Genomic DNA, 27,923 nt, shown 5'->3' with positions numbered 1-27,923 from the left:
TCCTGCTCTTCACCATGCCCTGGGTATGACTCTTTTCTGCCATGCCACTTTCATCAGCTTCCAGAGGTATTTCAGGACTCCAGGAGTGTTCTTATGGAGTCTATACTGGATACCATTGGGCCCAGGAGCTGACATCGATCTTGCCTGCTTTACCGTCCTCTCCACCTCGCTCCATGTGGGGGGTCTTGTGTCCATATGGTGGTCAGGTGGGTGAATTGGTGGCATGTCATCCGGGATGGTGACTGGCTCATGTCTCCGGACATCAGAATCATACAGCTTAGTTTGCCCAGCATCACGTCCTTAATTTCGGGTTGGACAGCAACCAATCAGATGAGGAAACATTCAAACTATAACAACCAATGGAGTAGGTATTTATGATGCACAGCAACCAATGGAGGGGTAGAAAACATCACAACCAATGGGTTAAGGGACTGGGGCTTGTAATTTATGTGAATTATATAGTGGGATGGTGTTGGGGCACAGTTGGAGGGACAGGTAGTGAAAATATTAAAAAATATTAAAAGTATATTAAAAAACTAATAAATGTCATATTGGGGTGGGGAGGATAATAAAGACATTTTACTTATAGTTACAAAGGAGATATTTTTTTTCGGTATCTACAACTGGTGGCCAATTCGTTTCTATTATTCAAGGTGTCAAGGTGGACATATCAGGTCTGCAAATAATAAAATACTTTTCTGCCAGGCACAGGTTACATCTTTTACCCCTAACTGAATATGCACTAATCTTTGCAAAGATTTTCCATGAGACAGAATAACATATTCTTGTCTTGCCAATGACCAAATGTGGCGGCTTAAGGCTGTTGTATTTTTTTGCATATTAATTTCTGAAGCTACTCATATGGGCGTTAAACCCAATTTTAAAAGGGCCCTCTGTTAATCCCACGTAAGTGTCCACATTGCAGTAGTCTTCTCTTGTCACCGACGCCTGGCAGAGGAATCCTTCTATCTGGCATTTTCCTTGAAGAAAAATGCCATATATGTGTGTGTATATGCATATATATACATATATACATGCACACACACACACACACACACACACACATATATGCCATATATGTGTGTATACACACACACACACACATATATATATATATTATTGTATATTATCTGATTATTGAGCTCCTTAGAAACATCTGTTGCACAATAATAAGGGCGCCTAATAACTATTGTGCAATAGATCTTTCTAAGGAGCTCAATAATCAGTTGTGCTTATTGAATGTCGTCAGAAGCTTAACACGTCAACAGAAGAGACTTTTTGATTTTCGCCTCCCTCTTAGCAATAACTTATCGCCAATATGATTTTTGTGAGATGCTTTGATAAGATTATGATCTCTCTAATATTCCTTTATAGAGTGATTATGGGAGGGAAGATGATTGTTCTCCTCAGGGAAAAGATATGAGATCGAATGTATATTAGGGACATTTATTCAAACTGATGGGTGTCTGCACACCTACCAAAAAAAAAACAAAAAAAACAAAATACAAACACCTCATCTCTCACACCCACACACACACACACACTTGCTTGCTTGCTGGTTGTCCATCGTGCCCGATGATGACCATCTTCTTCTATTTGTGGGTCCTTTGAGGACTCAGATAGCAGAAGACACCTGCGCAGAGATGGTTTTTAAAGTGGCATGGGGGGTGCGCTTCTCCCAACGCCACATGACTTGATTGTAGAGGAGATGGTTCCGATGGCAAGGGGGATCCCTAGACGACCAGCACCTCCACACAACTGCAGGGGGCTGCCGGAAATCCAGTTTTTCGGAAACCGCCTCGAAGCGTGCCGCCACAGCTTGCTTTTCTGTTGGGGTAAGCTCCCTTAGCCTTATGTCTTCCCAGACTCACCCACAAGGCAGCGGGGCAGTGGTTGATAGGTGCCAGGGTGTGTCCACCAGGGTGGGCCTGCACACCATATCTCTGGGGCCCACTGCTGCTCCGAGATCCCCTGCCAAGTTAGCCTGGGGCCGCAAGACCCCAGTTACCACGTGTGGCCACGGGGAGGCCTGGCAGGAGTCTTGGTGAAGGAGAGGCTATGTACTGGCAAGGGAAGGCTTACACACTAGCATGCTTCCCTATTCGCCACAAAGGCTAGCCAGCGGCAGCAAGCTAAGGGCAGGAAGGACACAAGCGGGTTGGAAGAACACATGCACCTTCCCTCCAACTACACACTGCTGCACTAGACGCGTCACAACACCCTGTGTGTATGTACACACACACACACACACACACACACACACACACACACAAATGCACACACACACACACACACACACACAAACATGAAGCACATGCACACTCAACGACACAAATTAATAAAATAATTGACTAATTAAAAAAATTCTCTCCCTGTAGTCCGCGGTGGTGTAACGGTCTAAGCATCGGCTTTGTGTCAATGCAGTTGCCCACTGAGGACTGGGGTTCGCGCCTCGGTTTAGTCAGATCCGACTATGGCCGGACTCGATGAGGCAGCGATCATTGGCAACGCTGTCTTCGGGAGGGGGGCGGAGTCGGCTTGTGTTCGTCACGTGAATGCGTCTCTGTGTGTGTCGGAAAAAGCAGTGATTCGGCCTGGAGTCGCCTTGTCACGAAAGTGGGGAGGCGGTCTCCTTCAAGACTGCCGGCCGGAGAGATGCAGTTGGCGAATGCATGCAGTATGAGTGTGGGTGTTTGAATTAAAATAGGTATCGACTGGCCACTAAATTGGGAGAAAAAAAGGGAAAAATCAGAAATAAATTTATAGGAAAAAATTCTGTCCCACAATTAACAAACAGTGACCCAGTTATATACACGCACGCATGCATGCAACACACGCACACACACACACACACACACACACACGTCCTCATATCAACTGTTACCACATAGACCCAGACACGACAGGTTCAGCCCCATGTTTACCATATAAATGAGGGGCCAGAGAATAACCGTAGCTATTTTATCAAGCGTAGTTTACGAACAGGAATTGGTTATTAATTAATGGGCCAATTAAGTCAACATCCCCTTGTCCATATCAGATTATAAACAATGGGATCTTCTAATGGTGAAAGAAAATTCATGTAATGTTGTTTTCCACTGGAGCTACTGGTGAGAGACTCATTAGCACAGATAAAGGCTGTATGACATTATTAAACTAATTGAATATGTCATTAATGTTGCTGTTATATTTTTTGTTTCTCACAAAGTGATGTATTTTGTTTTGTTCAAGTTATTTTTTTTTGGTCATTGCAAATTTGAATCAAAAAGCATTTGCAGATAATTTTTGGTATAGTTTGACCTTGACTACTTTATGGTTCAGGATTATCATATCAAAACAATTTAGATAATCTCACACAAGTTGTCAGTTGCATACACTTAGAGGCCTACCATAAATATTTGTTGGTGCAGACACATTTTCAATTTTGAAATTGTCTGAATATAATGATCACACTTTCAGACCCAACACTTGTTTGATTTAAATGATGACATAAATGACACCAAACTTCACAGGAAGTTGAATCAGTTCATCTGGACACAACGTTTATCGAGAGAAGCATTTCATCACTCATCTAAGTGACCTCTTCAGTAGATCAAACTATCTATCAGAGAGGTCACTTAGATGAGTGATGCAACGTTTCTCTCGGTATGTCCAGATGAACTGATTCAGCTTTCTGTGATTTCCTTACCTAGATTGTTGAGCATGCACAAAGACATTTTGAAACTAAATGTGTTTGATTGCAAGAGTAGTCTCTGGTCTTAGCACATGTTATCTATGAAGTTTTATGATTTACAGTCCAAACTCTGGATAGGCAATGACTTGCTTCTCTTGGGCTGTCATCAGCACCACACAAATCGCTTTTCTTTTGTAAATGTTAATTAAACCTATCTCAGTGAAAATGGCAAAACCAGAAAGGGGCTGACTATGTTTCAGGCCCAGTTCCACAACAAAATGACTTAGGGTGCATCTGAAGAAGAAGAAAGCAGAAAGCCACTTTATTTCATCATTGTAATTTGTTCTCTACATTTAATCCATCCTATTGTATAGGAGCAGTGGGCAGCTGCAGCACCCAGGGACCAACTCCCAGTTCTTCTTTCCATTGCCTTGCTCAGGGGCACAGCCAGGAGTATTAACCCGAACATGCATGTCTTTTTGATGGTGGGAGGAAACCAGAGCACCTGGAGGAAACCCACGCAGACATGGGAAGAACATGCAAACTCCACACAGAAAGGACCTGGAACGGCCTGGGGTTTGAACCCAGGACGTTCTTGCTGTGAGGCAACAGTGCTAACCACTGGGCCACCATGCTACCCTGAAATTAGCGGGGGTGCACTAGTAGCTAAAGTGTGAGCCAGCAACAGCAATGAAAAATAGTGTTAGGTGCTACAAATTGATCACCTTACCCCACTGTATAGACGAGTTGGGTATTTATTTAGACACACCTGCACAGGCTCTTTACCGAGGTTTTCTGGCACTTGCTGAGGTTGCGGCTCAAGGGGTGGGGGTGAGTCAGGCGGCAGGAGCGAGCTGGTGGTAGGTGTTAAATTTGAGATGGCTAGGCCAGCTTTAGATGGAGTCTTTATAACGACTTTACTGTTGGTAATATTACTGTTGTCTGCAGCTGTGGAGGCAGTGTTTCTGGTGTTCAACTTCAGCCTCCCCAACTATTTTTGAATATCCATGCTAAAAACTAGTACTCTGAAGTTGTCCAGCTGCAGTTAGAGGCACCCAAGCACAGATCGACACAGTCGCAGACCTGCGCAATTTCAATCGCGGGCTTGCTTAATGCATTGCATGATGGTTAGACTACCTATCATGCAGTGCACTCAGCCAAATGATTAGACTAACCATCTTGCAATGCACTCAGCAAGAGTTCCCACTTACCACTCACAAATGCGAGGCATTTATTATTCAAATTTCATGTCAGGGTGCAAAATATTAAACTGAGGGTGCAAATGCTTGCTTTTACACCCTCGTACAACCGAGCCTGCTATGTTTTAAATGAATAATGTCTGACAGAATCTTGGTGAAGCTACATTAAGTTTCATTGCAAGGTGTGTAAAGGCAATAAACAGATGTTTGAGATACTCCTTGATTCCTGGTTCTCATTGCATTACCCAATATCAGAGGTGTCAGCCATCATTTACTCCAGGAGACATAAAAAACAACAAGCCCTACCAATAATTCGGGAAGAAAGACATTTGGTAACCATTCTTTTGTACCTACATTGTGAAATAAATTTGATGTGACTATCAGCATTGTGTGTATATCTGTGTTGTCATGTATCTCTGGGTGAGTGCTGGTCAACCCAAACCCCATCCTTAAGACACAATAATTTATTTTCCTGCTCGAATGGAGACACATTATGTTTCCGGTGTTTAAGAAGATGGCTTGGAGAGCTGCATGTACACATTCAGTCCCTGGGCACTAGTAATTTTGAATTGTCATGGTTTTACATCCGCTATACCGGTTGCTCGCTGAATGTCTTTGACAGCTCTCTGTCCCATGGAGGCATTACATATATGTCTATCCATGTGGAAAGAGCTTGACTCTTTTTTTTTTAGGTCAGTAGTTTGTTCACTGTGGACTATTGGGATGAGTAGCTTGCATGCCCCATTCACACACACATATATGCCCACACACACTTTACACACAAGCTCTCTGACACATGCGGGCATATGGGTTAGTCATAGGATAAAGTGTTAAGGGTTGAACCCTGACTTCCTATCTGTCACTGTGGACATATTTGTTGCTGCCATCCTCTCTTTCTTCATCCCCTTTTATTCTTCTTCGTTTCTGTTTCTCTATTTCTATCTTTCAATTCAAGTCAAATCAGGTTAATGTGTATAGCTCAGAATCAGAAAGTAGTCCCAAAGGGCTTTACAATCAGTGCGATATACAACACCTCTTATCCTCAGACCCTTGAAATGGATGAGAGAAAACTCAACAAGAAAAACCTCATAATAGTCCGTGGTGGTGTAGCGGTCTAAGCATCGGCTTTGTGTCGATGCAGTTGCCCACTGGGGACTGGGGTTCGCGCCCCGGTCTTGTCAGATCCGACTATGGCCAGACTCAATGAAGCAGCAGTCATTGGCAACACTGTCTTCGGGAGGGGGGCGGAGTCAGCTTGTGTTCGTCACGTGAATGCGTCTCTGTGTGTGTCGGAAAAAACAGTGGTTCGGCCTGGAGTCGCCTTGTCACGAAAGTGGGGAGGCGGTGTCCTTCGAGACTGCCGGCCGGAGAGATGCAGTTGGCGAACGCATGCAGTACGAGGGTGGGTGTTTGAATTAAAATAGGGATCGATTGGCCACTGAATTGGGAGAAAAAATGGAAAAATCAGAAATAAAAAGAAAAAAGAAAAAAAAGAAAAACCTCATAAGGGGGAGAAACCTCAGAAAGAGCAACAGAGGAGGGATCCCTCTTCCAGGATGGACAGACATACAATAAGTGTAAAATACACAGAGTAGACAAAAGTAACGGAATTACGATGCACAACCGGAGATTACACATCCGCAGACTATCAGATGAACTAAAACAGGTTATTCTCCAATTTTATTGACACTGCCTCTGTTCATGCAAAAGAGATTGCTGTGATGAGCTCGGCTCTGACACCATCCTGTGAGACTCTTTGATGCATCCAAGACCATCCTGCTGGTTGACCCTGAACTCCCTGGCCACTTGGACCAAAAATGGTGGTCAGAAACTGCAAGAAGAGCTGTCTCCAGGTGATTTCACCTCCAGCTCTCAACCTCTCAAAACTCTTTGGGGCTCTACCTGTGGATGCTCTGGTCCACCTAGTGGATATATCCATGGCTACTGTTGACGTACACTATCCTGCTGCTGGTGCAACTGCTGTGGGAGCAGCTGCTGCTTTGGGCCATCATTCCTGTCCTACCTATGGCTGCCGCTCCTGCTGAGCTTCAGCTGGTGTGGCATGCTGGACGAGCGGGAGTTCCCCCTGCCCTGCTGACATGAGACCTCCATCTTACCTTGTCCTCACAGCCACTGCCTCGATGTGTGTTGGTGCTCCCTGCTCTGGTGGCACTATCCAGCTGCTCGGTCAATCTCTCTGGCCACTGATCAAAGTTGGTTGTCACTCCTTCAGAACCAGCTGGCAGTAATGTCGCACTCCAGGCTATGACCATGTGTTTCCACTGCAAGCCCCCACTGCACTCTCCAACATCCCTAATTGTCGATGATTCTGTCATATGACAAATTAAAACAAAAACTGTAGTGACCCATTGCCTGCCAGGTGCTAAAATTGTAGGCATTGTGCAGCAGATCCTGTGTCTTCTTAGCAAACACCTATATGTTCACAATGTTATTATCCATGTTGGCACAAACGACATCATCAAGCAGAAGTCTGAAAATTTAAAACGGGACTTTTCCCCCCATCTGTTTTTCTCCCCAATTGTACCCGGCCAATTACACCACTCTTCTTCTGGGCCATCCCGGTTGCTGCGCCACCACCTCTGCCAATCCAGGGGAGGGCTGCAGACTACCACATGCCTCATCTGATACATGTGGAGTCACCACCGCTTCTTTTCACCTGAAAGTGAGGAGTTTTGCCAGAGGGATGTAGCACCCGGCCCAACCAGAGGGGGTTCTCGTGCAACAAACAGGACACATACCCACACCCGGCTTCCTGCACGCCGACATGGCCAATTGTGTCTGTAGGGATGCCCAACCAAGCCGGCAGTAACATGGGAATTCGAACTGGAGATCCCTGTGTTGGTAGGTAACGGAACAGACTTCTATGCTACATGGATGCCCTTAAAACAGGATTTTAATCATCTTTTTAAAAAGCTCGAGAACTGTGGAAAATCTGTCTTCATCTCAGGCCCTATTCCCACATTGGGAATCGGACGTTTTATTCGGTGTCTCTCTCTTCACACATGGCTGCAGTCAGTCTATCCATTAAACAATCTGTTTTTTACTGACAATTTTCATCTTTTCTGTGAACGAGCTTCCTTTTTCAGCAGAAATGGTATCCACCCCTGCTCCCATAGTAAGTGCACTTTCAGCACTTTCAAAATTTTTCGCGCAATTACTACAGCCTCATATCACTGACTGACCGCTATTCACTCCACAACAGGTCTGATATGACTACACGCTGGTCACGGATTCCTCTTCTTCGTCCCTAGTGTCCTCTTCACCTCCTGTTTGTACCGCCAGCTTCCCCCACAGCCCAAATGATTCTTGTGACAAACCAGAGAGCTTCTCTATTATCTGTTATAATCAATAATAGACCACACAAACATGATAATGCAGTATACAAAACGTATGTTAATCCAGTTAGGCCAACATTTATAACTCCACACCTGAACATCCCTGACATAAAATCCCCTCTGTCAAATTTGGTCTGTTAAATGTTAGACATTTGTCTTAAATGACATAATTTTGCAGTGGCACGGTGGCACAGTGGTTAGCACGGTCGTCTCACAGCAAGAAGGACCTGGGTTCGAGCCCTGGGGTAGTCCAACCTTGGTGAGTCATCCCGGGTCGTCCTCTGTGTGGAGTTTGCATGTTCTCTCCGTGTCTGCGTGGGTTTCCTCCAGGGGCTCCGGTTTCCTCCCACAGTCCAAAGACATGTAAGTCAGGTGAATTGGCTGTACTAAATTGTCCCTCGGTATGAATGGGTGTGGGTGTGGGTGTGTGTGTGTGTGTGTGTGGGGGGGGGGGCTGTGATGGCCTGGCGGCCTGTCCAGGGTGGCTCCCCGCCTGCCACCCAATGACCGCTGGAATAGGCTCAGGCATCCCCGCGACCCTGAGATCAGGATAAGCGGTTCAGATGATGGATGGATGGATGGATGGATGAATGGACTTCATTTTGTCCTAGAAATTAGATTTATTTTTCTCCACTGAAACCTGGCTGAAGAAAGAAGAATGTAGTCAACCTTTGGAGCTTTGCCTCCTATATTTTAGCTATTTTAACTCCCCTAGGCTTAGTGGCCATGGTGGTGACCTAGCTATGGTTTTTAAAAATCTTTTTAAATTCTCTCTACTTACCGTTGAAAAATATCAGCTTTAAGGCTCTCTTGTTTCTTATCAGCAGCACTAATCCTGTATGTTGCATTGTCATTTACTGTCCAACAGTACCGAACAGTAACTTTTTATCTAAGTTCTCTGATGGTATTGCTGCTGTAGTTGTTAAGTATGATAGCTCATTTTATGGTAGGTAATTTTAATTTTCATGTAGATGATGCAAGAAATACCCCGGCAAGTGATTTTATCAGTGTAACTGAGTCTTTTAATTTTTTACATGTAAAGGGTCCCACCCATATCCATGGCCATACTCCTGAACTAGTTTTTACCTTGGGCCTGTCACTTAGCTCTCTAAAATGTAAAATGTATTATGTTTAATACTTTTTTGCATCCAAACATTTTAACCCAGAAGTGTACTGTAAAATGTTGCCCTATTAACAGTCAGTCTATACCCACATTTTCTTCTACATTTTCTTCGTTCGATCGAGGTGGGCCATCTTTTTTGCATACTGATGACATGGTTAACCATTTTAATGATATATGTGCATCTGCTCTAAAAGCTGCTGCCCCTCTCAAGACCAAATCAGTTTCTAAAATAAATTCATCTCCCTGGGTAAATGACGACATCCACTCCGTGAAAAGAGAATGTAGACAAGCAGAGTGTAGGTGGAAAACCACATGACTACTTGTCCACTATACTTAAATGAAAGACTTGATGACCTTGCCGAATCAAAAAATTGGTGTTGGATGAATTGTTTATTTCAATAATCTCATCACCACAAACAAACACAATCCTAGGTTTCTTTTTAAATTTATTGACCACCTCTTAAATAACTCCGGTTCCAGCATGTCCTCACCTTGGTGCAGGATTGTGAAAAATTATCCTTTTTTTGTGGACAAAATCAATGGAATAAGAGCATCTATCCTGTCCCCCAGCACCCCAAGCCCCCATACTGAGCCATCTCAAACCTGTTCCATCTTAGTAGATCAATTTTCTCCCATCTCCCTCAGGGATTTGATTGATAATGTTTCCCACACTTGCTCTTCCATGTGCCCCCTTGACATTGTGCCTCTCAGATTACTTAAAGAAGCCATTAGCATTATTGGACTATCTCTGCTTGCTATTATGAACCAGTCCCTCTCATCAGGCTATGTGCCTGAATCCTTTAAAGTGGCCGCAGTTCAACCCCTTCTAAAGAAACTGCACTTAGAGCCTGTCATACCAGCAAACTATAGAACTATTTCTAAGCTACATTTTGTATCCAAGATAGAAAAAAAAGGTCTGCAAGCAACCTCTGGGACTTGTTGAGGAAAATTACATATTTTATAAATACCAATCAGGCTTTCATCAGAAACAGAGCACCAAGACAGCTCTGCTAAGGGTCATGAATGATATTTTCTTGCAGCATGACCACAGTGAAATTGCCATTTTACTTCTTCTAGATTTGTCTGTGGCATTTGATACTACTGATTACACTATTTTAATTGATTGGCTAGAAAAATTGGTTGGTATATCTGGTGTTGCACTAAACTGGTTTCCCTCTTATTTATCCGACTGGAAGTTTTTTGTATCCACTGATGACAAGGTATCCACCTGTGATTTGTGGGGTGCCTCAGGGATCAATTCTTGGACCCATTTTATTTTTATTATATATGCTCCCCTTAGGACACTTGATCCATCAATTTGGTTGTGTGTTTTGTCATTGCTATGCTGATGATACACAACTCTACTTATCCGTTAGGCCCGGTGACCTCTCAAATTTAACTAGTCTGCACAAATGTCTGGCCGAGATTAGTAACTAGATGTCTCAAATTTTCCTTCAATTAAATCCCAGTAAAACTGAAGTTCTGGTTTTTGCCCCAGGTCATGTTACTTCTGATATCTTCCAACACCTTGGTTCATTGGCCACTAACAGAAAATCTTTTTCCAAAAAATAGGCATAATTTTTGACTACCAGGTGAACTTGTTAAACATGTCAAGAGAGTTATTCAGTCCTTCTACTTTCGCCTGAGGAATATTGCAAAAATATGCCCACTATTACCTTCCCACTGTTGAAAATGGGTTATCCATTCTTTTGAGTCCTCCCGCTTAGACTACTATACTGCCCTTTATTCCTGCCTAATTCTGCCTAAGCCAAGATGTCGTTACCCAGGTACAATTAATCCAAAACTCTGCAGCAAGACTACTTACTTACTAAGATCTCATATCACTCACATCACCCTAATTCTGATCTCACTACATTGGCTTCCGATTAAAGCCAGTGTAGTGACATCCAGCCTCCATGCTGCCCAGTGGTTAGCACTGTTACCTCATAGCAAGAATGTCCTGGGTTTGAACCCCAGGCCATCCCAGGTCCTCTCTGTGTAGAGTGTACAGGTTCTCCTTGTGTCTGCGTGGGTTTCCTCCAGGTGCTCCAGTTTCCTCCCACCATCAAATACACACATGTTAGGTTACTACTCCTGTCTGTGCCCTTGACCGAGGCTTAGCAAGAAGAACTGGAGTTTGCCCCTGGGCACTGCACAGCAGCTGCCCACTGCGTCCAGTGTGTGCTGGGATGGGTTAAATGCAACAGAGGAATTTCCCCACAGGGATTAATAAAGTACATCTTTATCTCTTTTCTCGTCATCTTTAAATTTATGATTCAATTCAAGATCCTCATCATCATCTATACGGCTTTCTCCAGAGTATATTAGTGAACTACTAATGCCACAAACCTCTGCTAGGCCTCTCAGGTCCTCTAAACAAGGCCTGCTAGTTGTAACTCATTCAAAACTGAAAACATGAGGGGACCATGCTTTTGCTGTCCCGGGTCCCAGGCTGTGGAACAGTCTCCCCCTGGGAGTCAGGTCAGCAAACTCTCTTGGTTGTTTTAAGTCACAGCTGAAGACCTATCTTTTTTTCCAAGTGGTTTGAGCCATGTACAATATTTTGATTTGTTATGCCTCTAACTGTTTTTGTTTTTATTGTGCTGTTGTAATATTTATGTTGTACTCATCTTTCATGTACCCTTGACCGACGCATGGCAAGACAAACTGGAGTTGGTCCTGGGGTGCTGCACGGCAGCTGCCCACTGCTCCTAGCTACACAGCTAGGATGGGTTAAATGCAGAGTATAATTTCCCTATGGGGATCAAAAGCGTATATCAAAAAAATCTTTGTTCTTTTAACCTTTTATCCCTTTTGTAAAGCACTTTGTAACCTAAGTTTTGAAAGGTGCTATGTAAACAAAATTTTACTCACTTACTTACTTACACACAGAGTAAGGTAATGTAAAATATATAAAGTTGGTAAATGAAAATGTATTAGGTTATAAAAATTGTAAGAAGACAGTGGTAAAAATCGTAAGGATAGAGCATGTGGAGTGAATCCAGGATCATCCCTAATTTCTATTTCTCTCTCTGTCTCTGTCTGTCTGTCTGTCTGTCTGTGTCTCTCTCTCTCTCTCCCATCTTCCTCCTTCTACTCCTCCTCCTCGCCCCTCCCTCTCTATATCTCTATACATATTCGTTGGGGTCTAGAAAGTCTCCGAGATGAAAGATAAAACTTTAATGATTGCAGTGGTGAAATTAAGTGTAACACAGGAATATCATGTAATTCTACTATTTCAATATGCTAATTATATGGCATTGGTGACTGAATTAATAATTTTGAAAATAAAAGTAACAATCAGCTGAAGTACCTGCCGGGATCAAAACAATATATTACTTAGGATTTGTCAAACATATAATAAAAGTCTTGACGAAAATAAACTTCAAAGATAATGTAAAAAGTGCAAATAACAAAGAACGTAACCTAAAAAAAAGAGTTAAAACAATCTGAGCCATAGGAAACCAGCAACAAAACAAATGAGTCATGGACAAGGAAACAAATACAAACTAAAACAAACCCAAGAACTCTACAGCTTTAGAAAAGCCTTTCAAGGAAGGTAATATTTTGCAGTTATTCAAAAGATGATACTGACTCAACCACTCAAGTTATTTCAAAGTTTTGGGTCTCTGACTGCAAAGTGTGCCCCCACCCCATTCCTCTGACATATGGGGGGGGGGTTACCAGGTAACTTACCAGGTAACTAGCAAACAATAATTACCAGTTTCCTATTCATACCTAATTAATTTCCACTCTGGTTGTTGTCAAATGGTGCACTGCCTTTGAAATATCAAACCTTGCCAAAAAGTTAAAAAAAATAAACAATAATTGATGTAATTGGGTGTGGATATATATGTGAGAATGCTGTCCATTGACTATAGTTCAACCTTCAATACCATAGTGCCCCCCAGACTGACCACCAAGCTCAGGGAACTTGGCTAGAGCACCTTCCTGTGCAACTGGGTCCTTGACTTTCTGCCCAGCAGACCCCAGGTGGTTAGGGTGGGTAGCTTATACATCCACCTCTCTTACCCTCAACACAGAAGTCCCACAGGAGATCATGCCCACCACGATACAGTTGTGGATGCCCTGATCTCCTGCAACGATGAGATGGCCTACCTGGAAGAGGTTGAGGATCTGTCACTGTGGTGCCAGGCCACCAGCCTCTCCCTGAATGTCAGTAAAACCAAGGAGCTTGTTGTGGACTTCAGAAAGACACAGTGAAAGACCTACACCCCTCTCTCTATCAAGAGGGTCTCAGTAGAGAGGGTGAGCAGCTGCAGGTACCTCGATGTTCACATCACTGAGGACCTAACATGGACACTTCACGCAGACACTTTGGTGAAAAAGGCGAGGCAGCATTTTTATAACCTCAGGCAACTAAAGAAGTTCAGTGTCTTGCCACAGATCCAGAAAACCTTTTATTCTGGTGTCATTGTGAGCATCCTGGCAGGGTGCCTGGTATAGGAATCATATCTCTCAAGACCAAAAAGCCCTGCAGAGTGGCACAGTCAGCTGAGTGTACCACCGGGTCCAAACTTGACCCCCCTACAGGACTCATATACCAGGCGGTGCAGAACTAGGGCAAGAAGGATTATTATAGATCCCCATCATCTCTACTGCAGACTTTTTCAGCTCTGAGTTCAGGCAGATGCCTCTGCAGCCACAAGGCTAACACTGAGAGACTCAGAAAGAGTTTCTTCCCCTCGGTCATAACGACATTAAACTCAACATAACAATTACATTTTGTAATACTGCTGCCACTTTTACCACCTTGCCTCAGACACTTCTCACAGACATAATAAATTTTACTCATTCAGTCTATTTGCACACTTGTACTTATATTTGTATTGTATAGCAACTCCACATTGTATATATGTATTTTTCAGGATATACCTTCTGTATACCCCATGGATATATTTTTTTAACTTTATTTGAAGTTTTATGTATTTTATGGTATTTTCATTTTATTCTCATTTTGTTAATATTGTTGTTCAGTGTCTCTTGTTGCACAGTTTTGGATTTTGCCGAAAATAATTTCACTGCTTATTATACTTGTACATGAAGTATGTGACAAATAAACCTTTGAACCTTGAATAAAATGAAGACAAGTATAACACTTCTGTTTTTCCAATGCATCTGCTTTTCATCGCTTGTGGTTGCTCCCCGTTCATTTTTATGATAAAAAAAAAGTGTGATGGGGCATCCGGGTAGCGTAGTGGTCTATTCCATTGCCTACCAATACAGGGATCGCTGGTTCGAATTCCCGTGTTATTTCCAGGTTACCTCCATCCGGGACACAACTTGATATGTGCAACTTGAAACTTTTCACCTGTTTGCTGGTAGGTGTAGGTGAAAGTTTGTCAACAATTTTGTGCATGTTCTTGAAATTTATCCATGGTAAATCTTGTAGGCATCGCGAGAAACATCCACCCATCATCCATTATCCAAACCGCGTATCCTGCTCTCAGGGTCGCGGGGATGCTGGAGCCTACCCCAGCAGGCATTGGGTAGCAGGCAGAGAGACATAGCACACGCCAACAAACAGGAAACTGGTATGACCGCTGCTGCAGTAGAAACCGCAAATCAGTGGACTAGTTATGCACAGAGCCGATTGGCCGGATAAGATAAGGGAGAAAAAGGGGGGAAAATGTGATGACAGATTGAAAAAAGCTAATTAGAGTGAACACTGCTTAACTCCTAATATTGTTAAATAGACAATCCAGTCTCATAGAAAATGTTTGTATACAGCATATTTGCAGTTCCCAAAATATGTTGATCGTCAATGTTCTGTCATATGAATATGATAACTGTCAAGTCATGTCACGAGGAGAGAGACTCAGGAGACTACCTGTCAATGTATCAAATCATGTTCTGTCACATATACATAGGATACATTTGAACATGTGAATGAATAAGAACAGTGTTCAGGACATCCACGCTGATCATCCGTTTTAATATTGTTAGATCAGAAGTGGTTGTATTTAGGTATTAGGTTAGAGATGGTAAAGTTTAGGTATGGGTTTGAAGGGGTTAAGATGAGGATCTGGGGTCTTTAAGCGTGATAATCTGCATTGAGTGTAAATCAAGGATAAAAGTGGAGTTTAGCGGATATCCTCAACCACGTTCTTATTCATCAATGCAATGGCAACCAACATATTTTAGAATGAGCAAATACGTTTTATATGAACGTTTCATCTGTGAGATGGAACTGAAAACAGAATATCCAAGATACACAGCGTGTAGCTCATCCATAGACAATGAAAACCAGGGCAAATCATAAAGAGAATGATTCATGTGAATGGATTGTATTTATATAGTGCTTTTCTAGCATCAACAGCCGCTCAAAGCGCTTTACAATCAATGAATGCCTCACATTCACCCACGCACACACACTCTCACACACCGACGGTGGTGTCAGCGATGCATGGTAACAACCAGCTTATCGGGAGTAGTTAGGGGTCCTGCTCAAGGACACTTTGGCATTTTTTTTTTTTTTGCAAGGAGGATCTGAGGATTTAACCGGCAACCCTCCAGTTACCAGATGACCTGCTCTACCTCCTCAGCCACTGTCGCCCCCGCATGTAAACGTTTACATCAAGTCAAGCATATTTGTCTTTAGTATTTACAGTTCTGAATGTGAATTCTGTTTGCTGAGGTGTCATTTTGGACAGTCTTTCGTGCTTGGGGAGCTTCACTTTTGTCTCCTTCCATGAGAAATTAATTGTAGTGCCTGAGACGTAACACTTACTCTTACATATATACAACTGTTGTGGCTCATTATTTCTCTTTCTTGGTCTGTCTTTATAATGTACCTCTTTAAAAAAACAACCCTGAATTGACTGGTGGCTGTCATAGGGATGGTATTGACGTATTGATGGTGACCCCCATGAAGCTGCCATGTCAGATAGCTGGTTGACCAAACACTGACCCCTGCCCAAAGCCCACAGCAAGTGGTGTTTGTATGTGAGAGATATAGATGGAATGTGTATGTATGTGTGTGTGTGTGTGTGTGTGTGTGTATGTTATCGTATATGTACTTACAAAATAGTAAAAGGACTGTATTTTTAAAGCACCTTTCTAGCCTACCGACCACTCCGAGTGCTTTACAGTGTGCGCCTCACATTCACCCATTCACACACATTCATACACTGATGGTGGAGGCTGCCATGCAAGGCGCCAACCTGCTCATCAGGAGCAGTTGGGGGTTTAGTGTCTTGCTCAGTGACACTTCGGCATGCTTTCTGGAGGAGCCGGGGATCAAATCAGTGACCTTCTGATTACAAGACGACCTGCTCTACCTCCTGGGCCATGCCGCCCATATGTGTATCCGTCACACTGACCTCCGTCATGGTCAAACCTGTGATCTCTCAGTCATGAAGCTTTATCTCTTCTCATCCTAGTGCTGTTGTATCAAATTAAACTCTGAAACCTTTTTCCAAGGTCCCAGAAGGCACTGATAGTTAAATTCACCAGAACATAGTGCTAAACATTCATAGCACATATATAAGCTACAACGTTAAAGGAATCCTCCGGCGACCTCTCTCCACATTTACATTTTCTAGCTCCTCTGGCTGTGGTCATTCTCAAAAAGTGATGCTTTATAATCTTAGATGGAACAGATCTCAGTGCTCCTCTTCCTCAATTTATTCTCAGGGGGTTAAAGTTGTGCCTGTATTGGTTCTAATGAATCCATTGTATGTAACGGGGATTTGCTGATGAGTCTTGGTTAGAAAAGCTTATAATTGTTTTTGAGATTACCTTGGTGGGTTAAATGTAGGAATTAAGGAGCATTCACCTTTTCAACTTTATTAATTTAGCATCTCAGTTGAAAAGCCTCTCCTGTACTTAATCCCAGCATTATCCAGCCCCCGATAATCACTGATTTTTCTGTGTTCTTATTTTTAGGATGGTACCGAGGATTTTCCACAAGGAAGCCCAATGCCAAGGTAAATGAATCTGCGAGCTCTACTAACCTGTCTCTCCATACCTTTATTGCTCTAATTAGCTTTTTGTTTAATCTTTCAGTGACCCCCTTCCTTTTCCTCTCTCTCTCTGTCTTTTTACTTCCCTTTTCCTCATTTCTGTAACATTATCTTTGCGTCTTGAAAAAAGAAAACCACCAATGACCACCATTGCTACATTGGTGGTCATTGTAAAACTCCCACTTTACACATTAATCTTGCATCTAATTTGCATTAGCACTGCAGATAATTCTTTCTTCATCAACACTGATGTCTGAAAAAAAAAAGATTACTGCTCATATCAAGCCCTTCCTTCTGGTAAGGGATGAAATATTCACTAGTGGTTCAGCAAGCGTGTAATAAAATGCAAAATTTGCATGATTACTCTGTCTATAGCCTGGCCTCTATGCACAGGGGTCAGTATAGTGTGAAAATGCCCCCAAGTGCCTGTCACACCGTGCTCATTTCTAACTCAAAATTTTTTTTACAGAACCTAAATACATTGACCCGCCAGGTACAATACATGTACAGTTATTTGTCTTTGGTTTGATGACATGAGGCAACAGTGAATCTGTGACTAATATCTTCCTTCACTGTGGCTTATCCTTTCATATCCAGCCTATAGCTCTAGATCACATTTGATGTAAATGAGATTTCTCTCTCGTACTGACAACTGTGTAGCTTTATGTCATCTGGTTCACTGCAAACATTTATTTATTTATTTTTTGTAGAAAGACCCACAGTAATTTGATCTTGTATTTGAATCTACCACGTGCCGGAGCACACATGGCATGTTCTGCTACTGCTACATATGACTACAGGCTACATATAACTGCTACAGACTACACATGAATGTAGCCTGTAGCAGTTAGTGTCTTGGTTGGATGACACTGTGCTCTGCAGCTCACTTGAACAGCTGTAATTATGTTCAAGGCTCAGCGTTTTCGGTTTTTACCGATTTTCACTGAAAAAATACCCGGATTTTTTAAAAGGAGCAGATCGGTTTAAACTGATTTTCACCTGGATTTTATGTTTCCACGGATTATTTTCACCGAAAAATACCCAGATTTTTTAAAAGGAGCAGATCGGTTTAAACACTGATAAATTCCCAGATTTTTTTTTTTTTAAATAAAAACCGAAAACGCTGAGCCTTGATTATATTGCATGTGTTTTGCTCCAAAGAGCAGTCCAGTTTGTTATACGCATGGCCTGTTACAAATAGTGACAAGATAGTTATGTTGTCAGGAGCAAACTACATACCTGATGATTTTTTCCTGGTTGGCGACAAAAATGGTTATGACCCGTAATTTGATGTCCTTGTATTTTATCTGGCGGCATGGTGGTGCAGTGGTTAGCATGGTCGCCTCACAGCAACAAGGTCCTGGGTTCAAACCCCGGGGTTGTCCATCCTTGGGGGGGTCATCCCAGGTCGTCCTCTGTGTGGAGTTTGCATGTTCTCCCCGTGTCTGCGTGGGTTTCGGGTTTCCTCCCACAGTCCATAGACACGTAGGTCAGGTGAATAAGCCGTACTAAATTGTCCCTAGGTGTGAATGTGTCAGCCCTGTGATGGACTGGTGACCTGTCCAGGGTGTCTCCCCGCCTGCTACCCAATGACTGCTGGGATAGGCTCCAGCGTCCCGTGACCCCATTTAGGATAAGTGTCTTGGATAATGGATGGATGGATGGATGGATGGATGGATGGATGGAGTGGTGGATGGCTGTTAAAATCACTTGATACCTGAAGGTATTTGTGTCATGCTCTGGTCTACAGGCTAAACTGTTAATGGAAGGAAACTCACAATTCTGGCAGTGTCACTGTCTCTCTCTACCCCCTGCCTTATGGAAGAAGTGTAATCCTTAACCACTGAGTGTGCTCTTGTTTGTGCACCCACAACCCACTGAGCTACAAAGAGAATGAAACCTCTAACTCTAGCTGGATGGATAATACAGAGGAATTTCACAACTAATTCAGAGGACATAAGATTCCCACACTGCGCAGATCCAACTGCGTGCTATTTTCATTTTCCATTATAAACTTGTTTTACCACCTCAAAACTTTTTGGTATGTTTTGTCCTATATTTTTTTCCTATTCTTTTCCATCGATGTGCATTCAGTGGTGTTTGATTCTTCTCTCCATCCCCCTGGTTGTGTCTGTAAGAAGCTTTAGTCTATAGCCTAGCTATATCTGAACACCAGTATCTCCCTCGACTGTTGGTTTGGTTCTGTGCAAGGTGTGCTGTGCTGCAGATAGGGGATGCATTAACATAACAGTGGGTGTCTACCAGGCTATTGTTCCCATTGTGTTTCCATTTGGAAGCAGGCAGATAAAAAAAATAAAGGTAAAAGTGTGAAATCGAAGCCTTTCATCGGGTTAAACAGTTGGTGTGTTTTCGTAGGTTCTTAGGCACTCCCCCCCCCTTTTTCTCCCCAGTTGTATCTGGCAAATTAACCTACTCTTCCGAGCCATCCCGGTCGCTGCCCCACCCCCTCTGCCAATCCAGGGAGGGCTGCAGACTACCACATGCCTCCTCCAATACATGTGGAGTCACCAGCTGCTTCTTTTCACCTGACAGTGAGGAGTTTCGCCAGGGGGATGTAGCGCATGAGAGGATCACGCTATTCCCCCCAGTTCCCCCTCCCCCCAAACATGTGCCCTGACCGACAAGAGGAGGCACTAGTGCAGCGATCAGGACACATACCCACATCCAGCTTCCCACCCGCAGACATGGCCTGGTTCTTAGGCATTTTTAAACTGGAAAGCTGCCAATTAACATTTTAAAAGTGGAAAATACAACCCATTGCACACTTAAGTGCTTTTGGTTTGAAATACCAAAATAACGGACGTTTTCATTGGCTACTATTTGATTTTCAGAAAACAAGAGACGCAAAGCTACTTTATGTGGAAGCTACGGGATGAAAGAGAGAAAATGTACATTTTGAAACACGTTTTAAATCTGCAATTTTAGACAGCTGGAAGTAAAAAGATGGAATAGTTTACTCAGGAAGAACACTCCTTATGGCCAGGAGGTCTATGACAATGAGGTAAAATGGTTAATTCTTGCACATTAGTATACAAAATATCATAAGGAAAAAAAAATCAAGTGCAAGTGCAAACCAAATCTTGCCTGCAGCGGCTGAGGCGGCACCTCCAGAGAAAATCTTGACTTACAGTTTACTGACACAACAGCTTGGCTGTGGGCGTTGTACTGCCATTCATTTTCTGCAGGTTATAGTGAGGGCAATGGGATGTGAGGGAGCCAGGATAATGAGCAGGGAAAAGTTGTAGCTTTGAATACTTTATGCAAATTACATATCATGATTCTTGGGAGCACGGTTCAATAAAAGGAGCTCAGCTGCAACTTAAGACACTTAAACATGTTACCCATCCTGCACCTGTTTTGCTCCTACCTACCTCTACCTACCCCTTGTCCTCTACCTTGCACAATAGGCCCCAGCACAGAGAGTGTCTTGAAGGAAGAATCAAATACATATTGTGTACATTTCACTGTACACATGTTCAGCGTCTTCTGTTATCCAAAAACTAAATGTTAAATTATTGAACGATTGCACTGAGGCAGCAGTGCAAAGTGCATCAGTAGGGCAGCATGAAATAAAGAGCAGCTCAACACAATCACTGCCTAGTTTATATTCAGAATGGGTTTAGATTGTGATCAGATTTTTTTTTACGCTTTATAAGACACTTGGTTTTCTTTTAATTTCTGAACTTCCCTAGTCTGCTTAGATATTCTACTTCCCCTTTTTCTCCCCAATTGTATCTGGCCAATTACCCCACTCTTTCCAAGCTGTCTTGGTCGCTGCTCCACCCCCTCTGCTGAGCTGGGGAGGGTGTGCCTCCTCTGATACATGTGGAGTTGCCAGTCACTTCTTTTCACCTGACAGTGAAGAGTTTCACCAGGGGGACGTAGCGCATGGGAGGATCAGGCTATTTCCCCTAGTTCCCCCTTTCCCCCGAACAGGTGCCCTGAGCGATCAGGACACATACCCACATCCGACTTCCCACCTGCAGACACAGCCAATTGTGTCTGTAGGGACACCTGACCGAGCCAGAGGTAACACGGGGATTTGAACCAGCGATCCCTGTGTTGACAGGCAATGGAATTGACTGCTACACTACCCAGGCATGATAGTCTACGTTTTAATCTATGTCCTGTGTTTTGTGTGAAAAGCCTACTAAGTCAAATAGGTTTTTACATCTAAAACTAACTGGCTGATAACACAGATTTTGCGTCAGTCTCAATCACATTCAGATACAGCGCTTAATCATAATTCATTATTTCTATTACACAGTTCACCCCCCCCCCAATGGTGACATGGGGACAAGACGCAAGTCCTGTAAATGAAATTTAAAGTCATGCATTTCATATCGATAAAGACAGGACTACATTTTTCAATTCAGAGAATATATGCTCCATTGCCCACCTACAATCTTGTTTCTTTTTTTCCCCTCACTGTAAAAGCACAAAGATAGGCTTGTATTTCTTCCAAATGATACATGACAAGGCAGCTTCTCAGGCTCTGACAGAAAATCCCTTAATAATATTCTTTCATCCTGGCTGAAAAACAGCCTCAGGGTCTGTAAATTAGCAGCACACTCCCGGTACAAAAGTTCAAGATTTGAGCGAGATTAAAGCCACAAATACAGGATTTATTTCAACATCGCCACCCATTAGGCTGCTGTGCCAACTACCAGAGTCGGTCATTGAAGATGTTCTACCTCCCACTTCTGCTTTTTAGGACAACAATGATCTCTCCTTGTCCGAAAGTCTTTCAAACGGTCTGATTTCCGTTCTTCATGTAACACACTAGACTTTTTACGATTTACTTTAACTTGCCAATTCTTATGGGCCAGAAGGGTTGCACTGGACATACAAAACAAGGAGGGCTTGAGGGTTTACACAATCCTCGGGAGGTCTTTTAACATTGACTTTACATATGTGACAAATTGCTCTCTGGGTGATATTAATGTGTTAGTGTGTGCTTGAGAGTCTTTGTCTGTGCTTTAATATGCCCTCCCATGGCATTCATGTGAATGAATAAAGTGTGAATGTATAAAAGAGTGGGTGAGACAGCCAGTGAGTTTGTGTGTGACAAGTACATGTTTGAATATGCATATTGTATGTCCGTGTGCCTGTCAGTTGTTGTTGGTTTTATTGTCACGTGTGTGTGTGTGTTCATATATGCATGTTGTAAGTATATATTTTGCCCCCTGTTCCGTACTGGTTTCCCAGCAGTGAGAGACCAGCCACATCCTGTTAGTTCCACCCCTCATCACCTGGTTGCTGTACAATACGGAATAAGGTCGAAACAAATGGCTCCCTCTCCCCAGAGAAATACAATCCCCTTCTGACTCGTCTGTAATCCAATCTCAACTATGAAGCCTTTTACACCTGAAGCTACACCAGCGCTCCACTTGTCCCCTGGAGCATCAGGAGTGATGCAAGGACAATCCACCCTAGTTTATGGCTGTGTTTCTGAAACTATGGACTGGGATGTAAGATGAGCAAAAAGCAACTCCTCTGGTGGGCAGGTTCCTGATCATGACACATGCCTATGCCATTTCACAAGACTGGGCATAAGAAGAAGCAAAGCAAATTTCTCAAATGTGTCCCTGGTACAAAGTTGAATGTAGAACATCCTCTTCCTCCCTCTCCATTTTTATACACCTCCTCAACCTGCCGTCTCTCTCTACTGTGGATAGCCTGAAAATGAGGGCATAGGAAAAGGAAGAAACAACAGGGAGAAGAAGTGCAAAAACTAATGCCATACTCAGTGTGAAAATGATTTATATACTATGGACAAATTTATTTTCCTTCCATGATAGAGTAGATGACCTTACACTTGAATGAATGATGTTTGTTTGTGTATATTTGTGTGCACGGTTCTTGATTTCTGCAAGTGAGATATGTTCTCAGATCAAAATTTAGTATGATGTCCTTGCACTGTCACATCATTTATCCAATCAGATTCATGTTACAAATGTGGTTAGGGTCAGCCCAACGTCAACATGTCGTACGTTGATCTGAGATCATCTTTCACTTGCAGAACTCAGGATGTGCTTATGCACACTTGCATGTGGATGTATTTTCCTGCCTAAACCGGAGGACATGAAACAACTTAGAAAACAGGATTTTTTAATCTTTATTAATATTTACTTATGGTTTTAGTCATACTAGCCTGTGTTCGTGCCCTTTGTTCCCATACATCATGCAAGAGTTAGCAGTATGAATTAGCTAGCTTCTTTAGCTATAGTCTGGTTGTCTTAAATTGCCAGTTTGCTTACTGTAGTTTCACAGTCAACCCAAATATCAAAACAGTTTCATTTTAGGGACCACGTATGTATCTACTCATGTTTCTCCTTTATCACTGCAGTGGAAAGAGACATCAGAAACTGCATATAACCTCAAGCTGTGTTTTAGACCTGTTGCACCCCATCCTGGGAAACAATTATCCACTTGTGTTTTAAATTTGACTCGAGTGCCGCGGTTGATGCTGAGAGTGTTTTGAGTCAAACTACCAACCCCACATTTACCTTGAATTCTAGTTTCCTATTTTCAATTAGTGTTTATATATATGTGTGTGTGTGTGTGTACACACACACACACACACACACACACACACACACACACACACACACACACACACACACACACACACACACATATCTACATATCTAGCGTTTTTCCCCCCAAAACTGTCAATGGTGTTGTGAGTGCTCAACTAATGAGGAGCAGAATGATGAGTGCGATACACACGAAACAGGCCTCTACTGCAATGTATTAAAATCTTTTTTCTTGTATCCGTGTTGATATATATATATATATATATATATATATATATATATATATATATATATATATATATATATATGTACTTTTTATATTCCACTGAAAAATGTATTTACTTCAATATCACTTCAATATCCCCTGCTTGCGTGCCTTTTAAATGAAGTCTGACTGGTGCTTAGAAAGAGTCAAGAAGTTATGTCCACCATCTCTGGAGTCACACATGTATTTCCTCTTATCTACAGTAGGATCAAATTAAGCTGGGAACCTTCTCTCCTGTGTTTCCGGCCATCCCCACTTCCCACTCAATGTTCCCACTTCCTGAACAAATAAAACATGGTAAGGTTGGACCGCCCGCTATAAAAATTCTGAACAGTGCCTCAGCTCTCTCAAGCGGTGACTTGCTGCTGCGTTCCTGAAGAAACTTGACTGACATTTTCAAATATTCCCACGCTAAATCCATAAAGTTCAACCAACCAAGGTCTTCTTGGGATATTCCCTATTCTTCCTTTTCTTTCACCCTGACCTTTAGATGTAATGCATAAGTTTTAGAAGAATAAGAGTCGTGGGGCTTGGCTGCACAGATACATGGTGAAAGCCCTGTAGGGTGTGTGTGTGTGTGTGTGTGTGTGTGTGTGTGTGTGTGTGTGTGTGTGTGTTATAGTAAGATATCGGCTGCTGACATTTAAGGTGTTTTCATATTAGGTATGTATGAGAAGCTGTGTAGGACAGAAACATTGGAGTATTTGTACACACGCACTGGAATCTGCTTGCCCACACCACTGAAACTCTTACACACATACATTCTCCACTAGTGCTTTACCTCTGAAACAAGCAGTCACATACACTTACCATGTCTCACACAACTCAAAATATAATTTCCAGTGTTTTGTTCTGAATTTGTCAATGGGGGAGAGACGATTTTTGGGGGGTGAGTGAAAATGTTCAGTGTCTGAGACGAACCATTTTCAGTGATACCGGAAGCTTATTCATTGTCACCGGAAGTTAACACGGCCTCTCATAAAAGAGAGGCCTACTTATTGCATTAATCTCTGTAGCTTCAGGTATGGACAGAACAATGCGCAAATTATTACTTGCTTACTTACTAATATTTTTTATGACCCGCGACCAAACTTTAATAGTTACTGCAAACACGGACGATGTTGTCGATATTTTATGGAGCATCTTACGCTGTCTTGAAGGAATGCAGCCTGACCCGACGGCTATGTATTTCGAACAACTCGGGGCCCATGCAAGAACGGTACTTTCGATCACAAATATTGTCCGCCAGAATGGTGGCTTGGAGGGAGGCGAGAGAATGTACATTATTACTGGAGTCTTTATGTCAGCAAATATTTGTAATTCTGCAACAGCATCAGGATCAGACGGCAGAAAGTGACACGACCGCCCTTGCACCCACTACCAACACAGGAACGCCTGGTCGTCCACGCTATGATTTGACAGCGGAACAGATTCATTTATGTTTGGATCTTGGGTTTAATTGGCAAGGCATTGCCTCCCTTTTTCGGATTAATCGCCGTACTTTGTTTCGCCATCGACAACGTCTGCGTATCCCATCTCTCCAGTACACCCAACTCTCAGGCGAGAACCTTATGTCAAACATAAGACGCATTTTGGAGAACACTCCAAACGCAGGTGAGACCTCCTATGTGCGGGGCAGCCTGCGCTCCATGGGGATTCGCGTGCAGCGATGGAGAGTTCGTGAAGCCCTGCGTGTTATAGACCCAGTTGGACGATGTGTGCGTCACAGACAGGCTCTTCGCCGCAGGTTTACACTGTAAGAGGGTCGAATGAGTTATGGTATGTTAATTGCTATTATTATTATTATTATAAAGCCTGTGTGGCCATCATTCACAATGTCAGAAAGAAATCAACATAGCCCTATCACTCAATATGTGTCTTGTCATATTCTTTCACAGGCACATAGATGGCAACCATAAATTGATCAATTGGAGAATGGTTTTCCACGGATGCGTTGATGGGTACAGCCGAACCATTATATACCTAGGCTGTTTAACAAACAACAGGGCATCCAGTGTGCTAACGCTCTTTCAGGAGGGAATGCGCAACTTTGGGACGCCATCAAGAGTTCGATGTGATCACGGGACGGAGAACGTGGAGGTCGCTCGCTTCATGCTCGGCAGGAGAGGACTACATAGGAGAAGTGTAATCGTTGGCCGCAGCGTGCACAACCAACGAATCGAGACTATGGGCGGAGCTAAATCGTGTGGCTTCTTATTTCTACGCAGACCTGTTTACGTTCATGGAAAACCAAAACTTGCTCGATTCGCTGTCAGAGTTGCACATATTTGCCCTGCACTACGTCTACTTACCACGCATCCAAGGATCGGTTAGGGGATTCCGTGATCAGTGGAATCATCATGGGCTGTCTACTGAGAACTACAGGACACCACTGCAGTTGTGGCTCAGAGGAGCCATTGGCCATATTGGACAGGATGTCACAGGTGTCAACGGTGTGTTGGACCCTATAGACCCCCAGGGTGGGCTTACAGCTGACAGTGCAACATCGACTGATATCCAACCAAATAGCATAGTGGTTCCAGGCAGTACATTTCATGTGAATGACTCTACAATGATGGAGATCCGTCAAACAATCAATCCTTTAAATGACGATGGAAACTATGGGATTAATCATTTTGTCGCTTTAGTACATTTATTGGAAACAGGCCATTCCACTGGATTGCTAAACGTGTAGTCTTAGCACATGAAAATAATTGTAAAAAAAAAGTTCAAAACCAGTGCATCAATGCATTCATTCATGTATACTCCAGATGTAGTATACTTTTACTTTTACCTTTACCTGTGTAACTTCTGTGAAAACAAACTAGAGAAACTAGAATATACACAACTAGAAACTAGAACATCTGCAAGTGCATTATTTTAAATCAACCATTTAAGATCTTAGGCCATTCCAAATCCTTGGGTGTTCTGAATGGCAAAATGCATAGCGTTTTTGAAATCATCATATCTGGCATGGATTGGCAAATGTAAACAATTAATACATGTGTTGGCTGTTGGATATTTTCCACCGTTGTGCAAAAACTCCACCGAGGGCTGTGGTGCGAAGCCAATTGGTGGCACCATATTGGACCCCGTGGCAAACGTCAGTATCTCCTGTAGGGTTGTGGTCCCTGATTCCTCTGATTGGAGAAAGACAGACAGACATGCACTTATATACCTCCAATGACTGACCATCACAAATAGTATGAGATAGTAGAGAAGTGCCCACATTCCACCACATCCTGTCTATTTGGAATTACTAAAACACAAATTATATCTACCTTCTGCGTCTTGGAGGAAATCTCTCCAGTACGCCACGACTTTGTTTTCCTCTCTTCTCCTATTGCTGCCAGTTTCTGACCATCTGATTTTGAAAAGGTCATCCATGTTATCAGCTGATAGACCATCTGGGGTATAACAGAGGACCTTGCGAAACACATCTGAGTGAAGCTGGATTTTCTCAAGAATACCAAGTGTTTTCAGTCCCTCTCTGAATCTACATACAATGTTTGGGTAAAAACAAACAAAAAACATGAGGAGTCTAGAAGAGAATAGCAAGACAAGTAATTGTAGTAACAACAGCAACATTAGCTGTAGGGATTTCCATATCCATGGTCATTGGGGTGTGTAGACAGGAAACAATCCAGGTGTGGCCAGTGAAACTGATTGTGCAATGCTATTGCACTGCATCATATTTGTAAACACAGCAAACATACCTTTCAAAGGGTCCCCTCACACGATGAATAACATGGAACATCATAA

The 27,923-nt window shown here is 42.8% G+C and overlaps 1 protein-coding gene across 1 annotated transcript in view; it reads left to right on the top strand.

Moving 5' to 3' along the window:
- The window catches only part of LOC130131340 (dedicator of cytokinesis protein 3-like), a 287,178-nt gene that overhangs the window by 10,533 nt on the left and 248,722 nt on the right, over positions 1-27,923 (top strand). Inside the window, exon 3 of the mRNA XM_056301001.1 lies at positions 17,260-17,300. Within this exon, the coding sequence (XP_056156976.1) occupies positions 17,260-17,300 (41 nt within the window). The remainder of the gene's footprint in view (positions 1-17,259; positions 17,301-27,923) is intronic.

Source organism: Lampris incognitus, chromosome 2 (genome assembly GCF_029633865.1).
Source record: "Lampris incognitus isolate fLamInc1 chromosome 2, fLamInc1.hap2, whole genome shotgun sequence".
NCBI lineage: Eukaryota > Metazoa > Chordata > Actinopteri > Lampriformes > Lampridae > Lampris > Lampris incognitus.
This window is presented reverse-complemented; position numbering and strand designations above follow the sequence as displayed.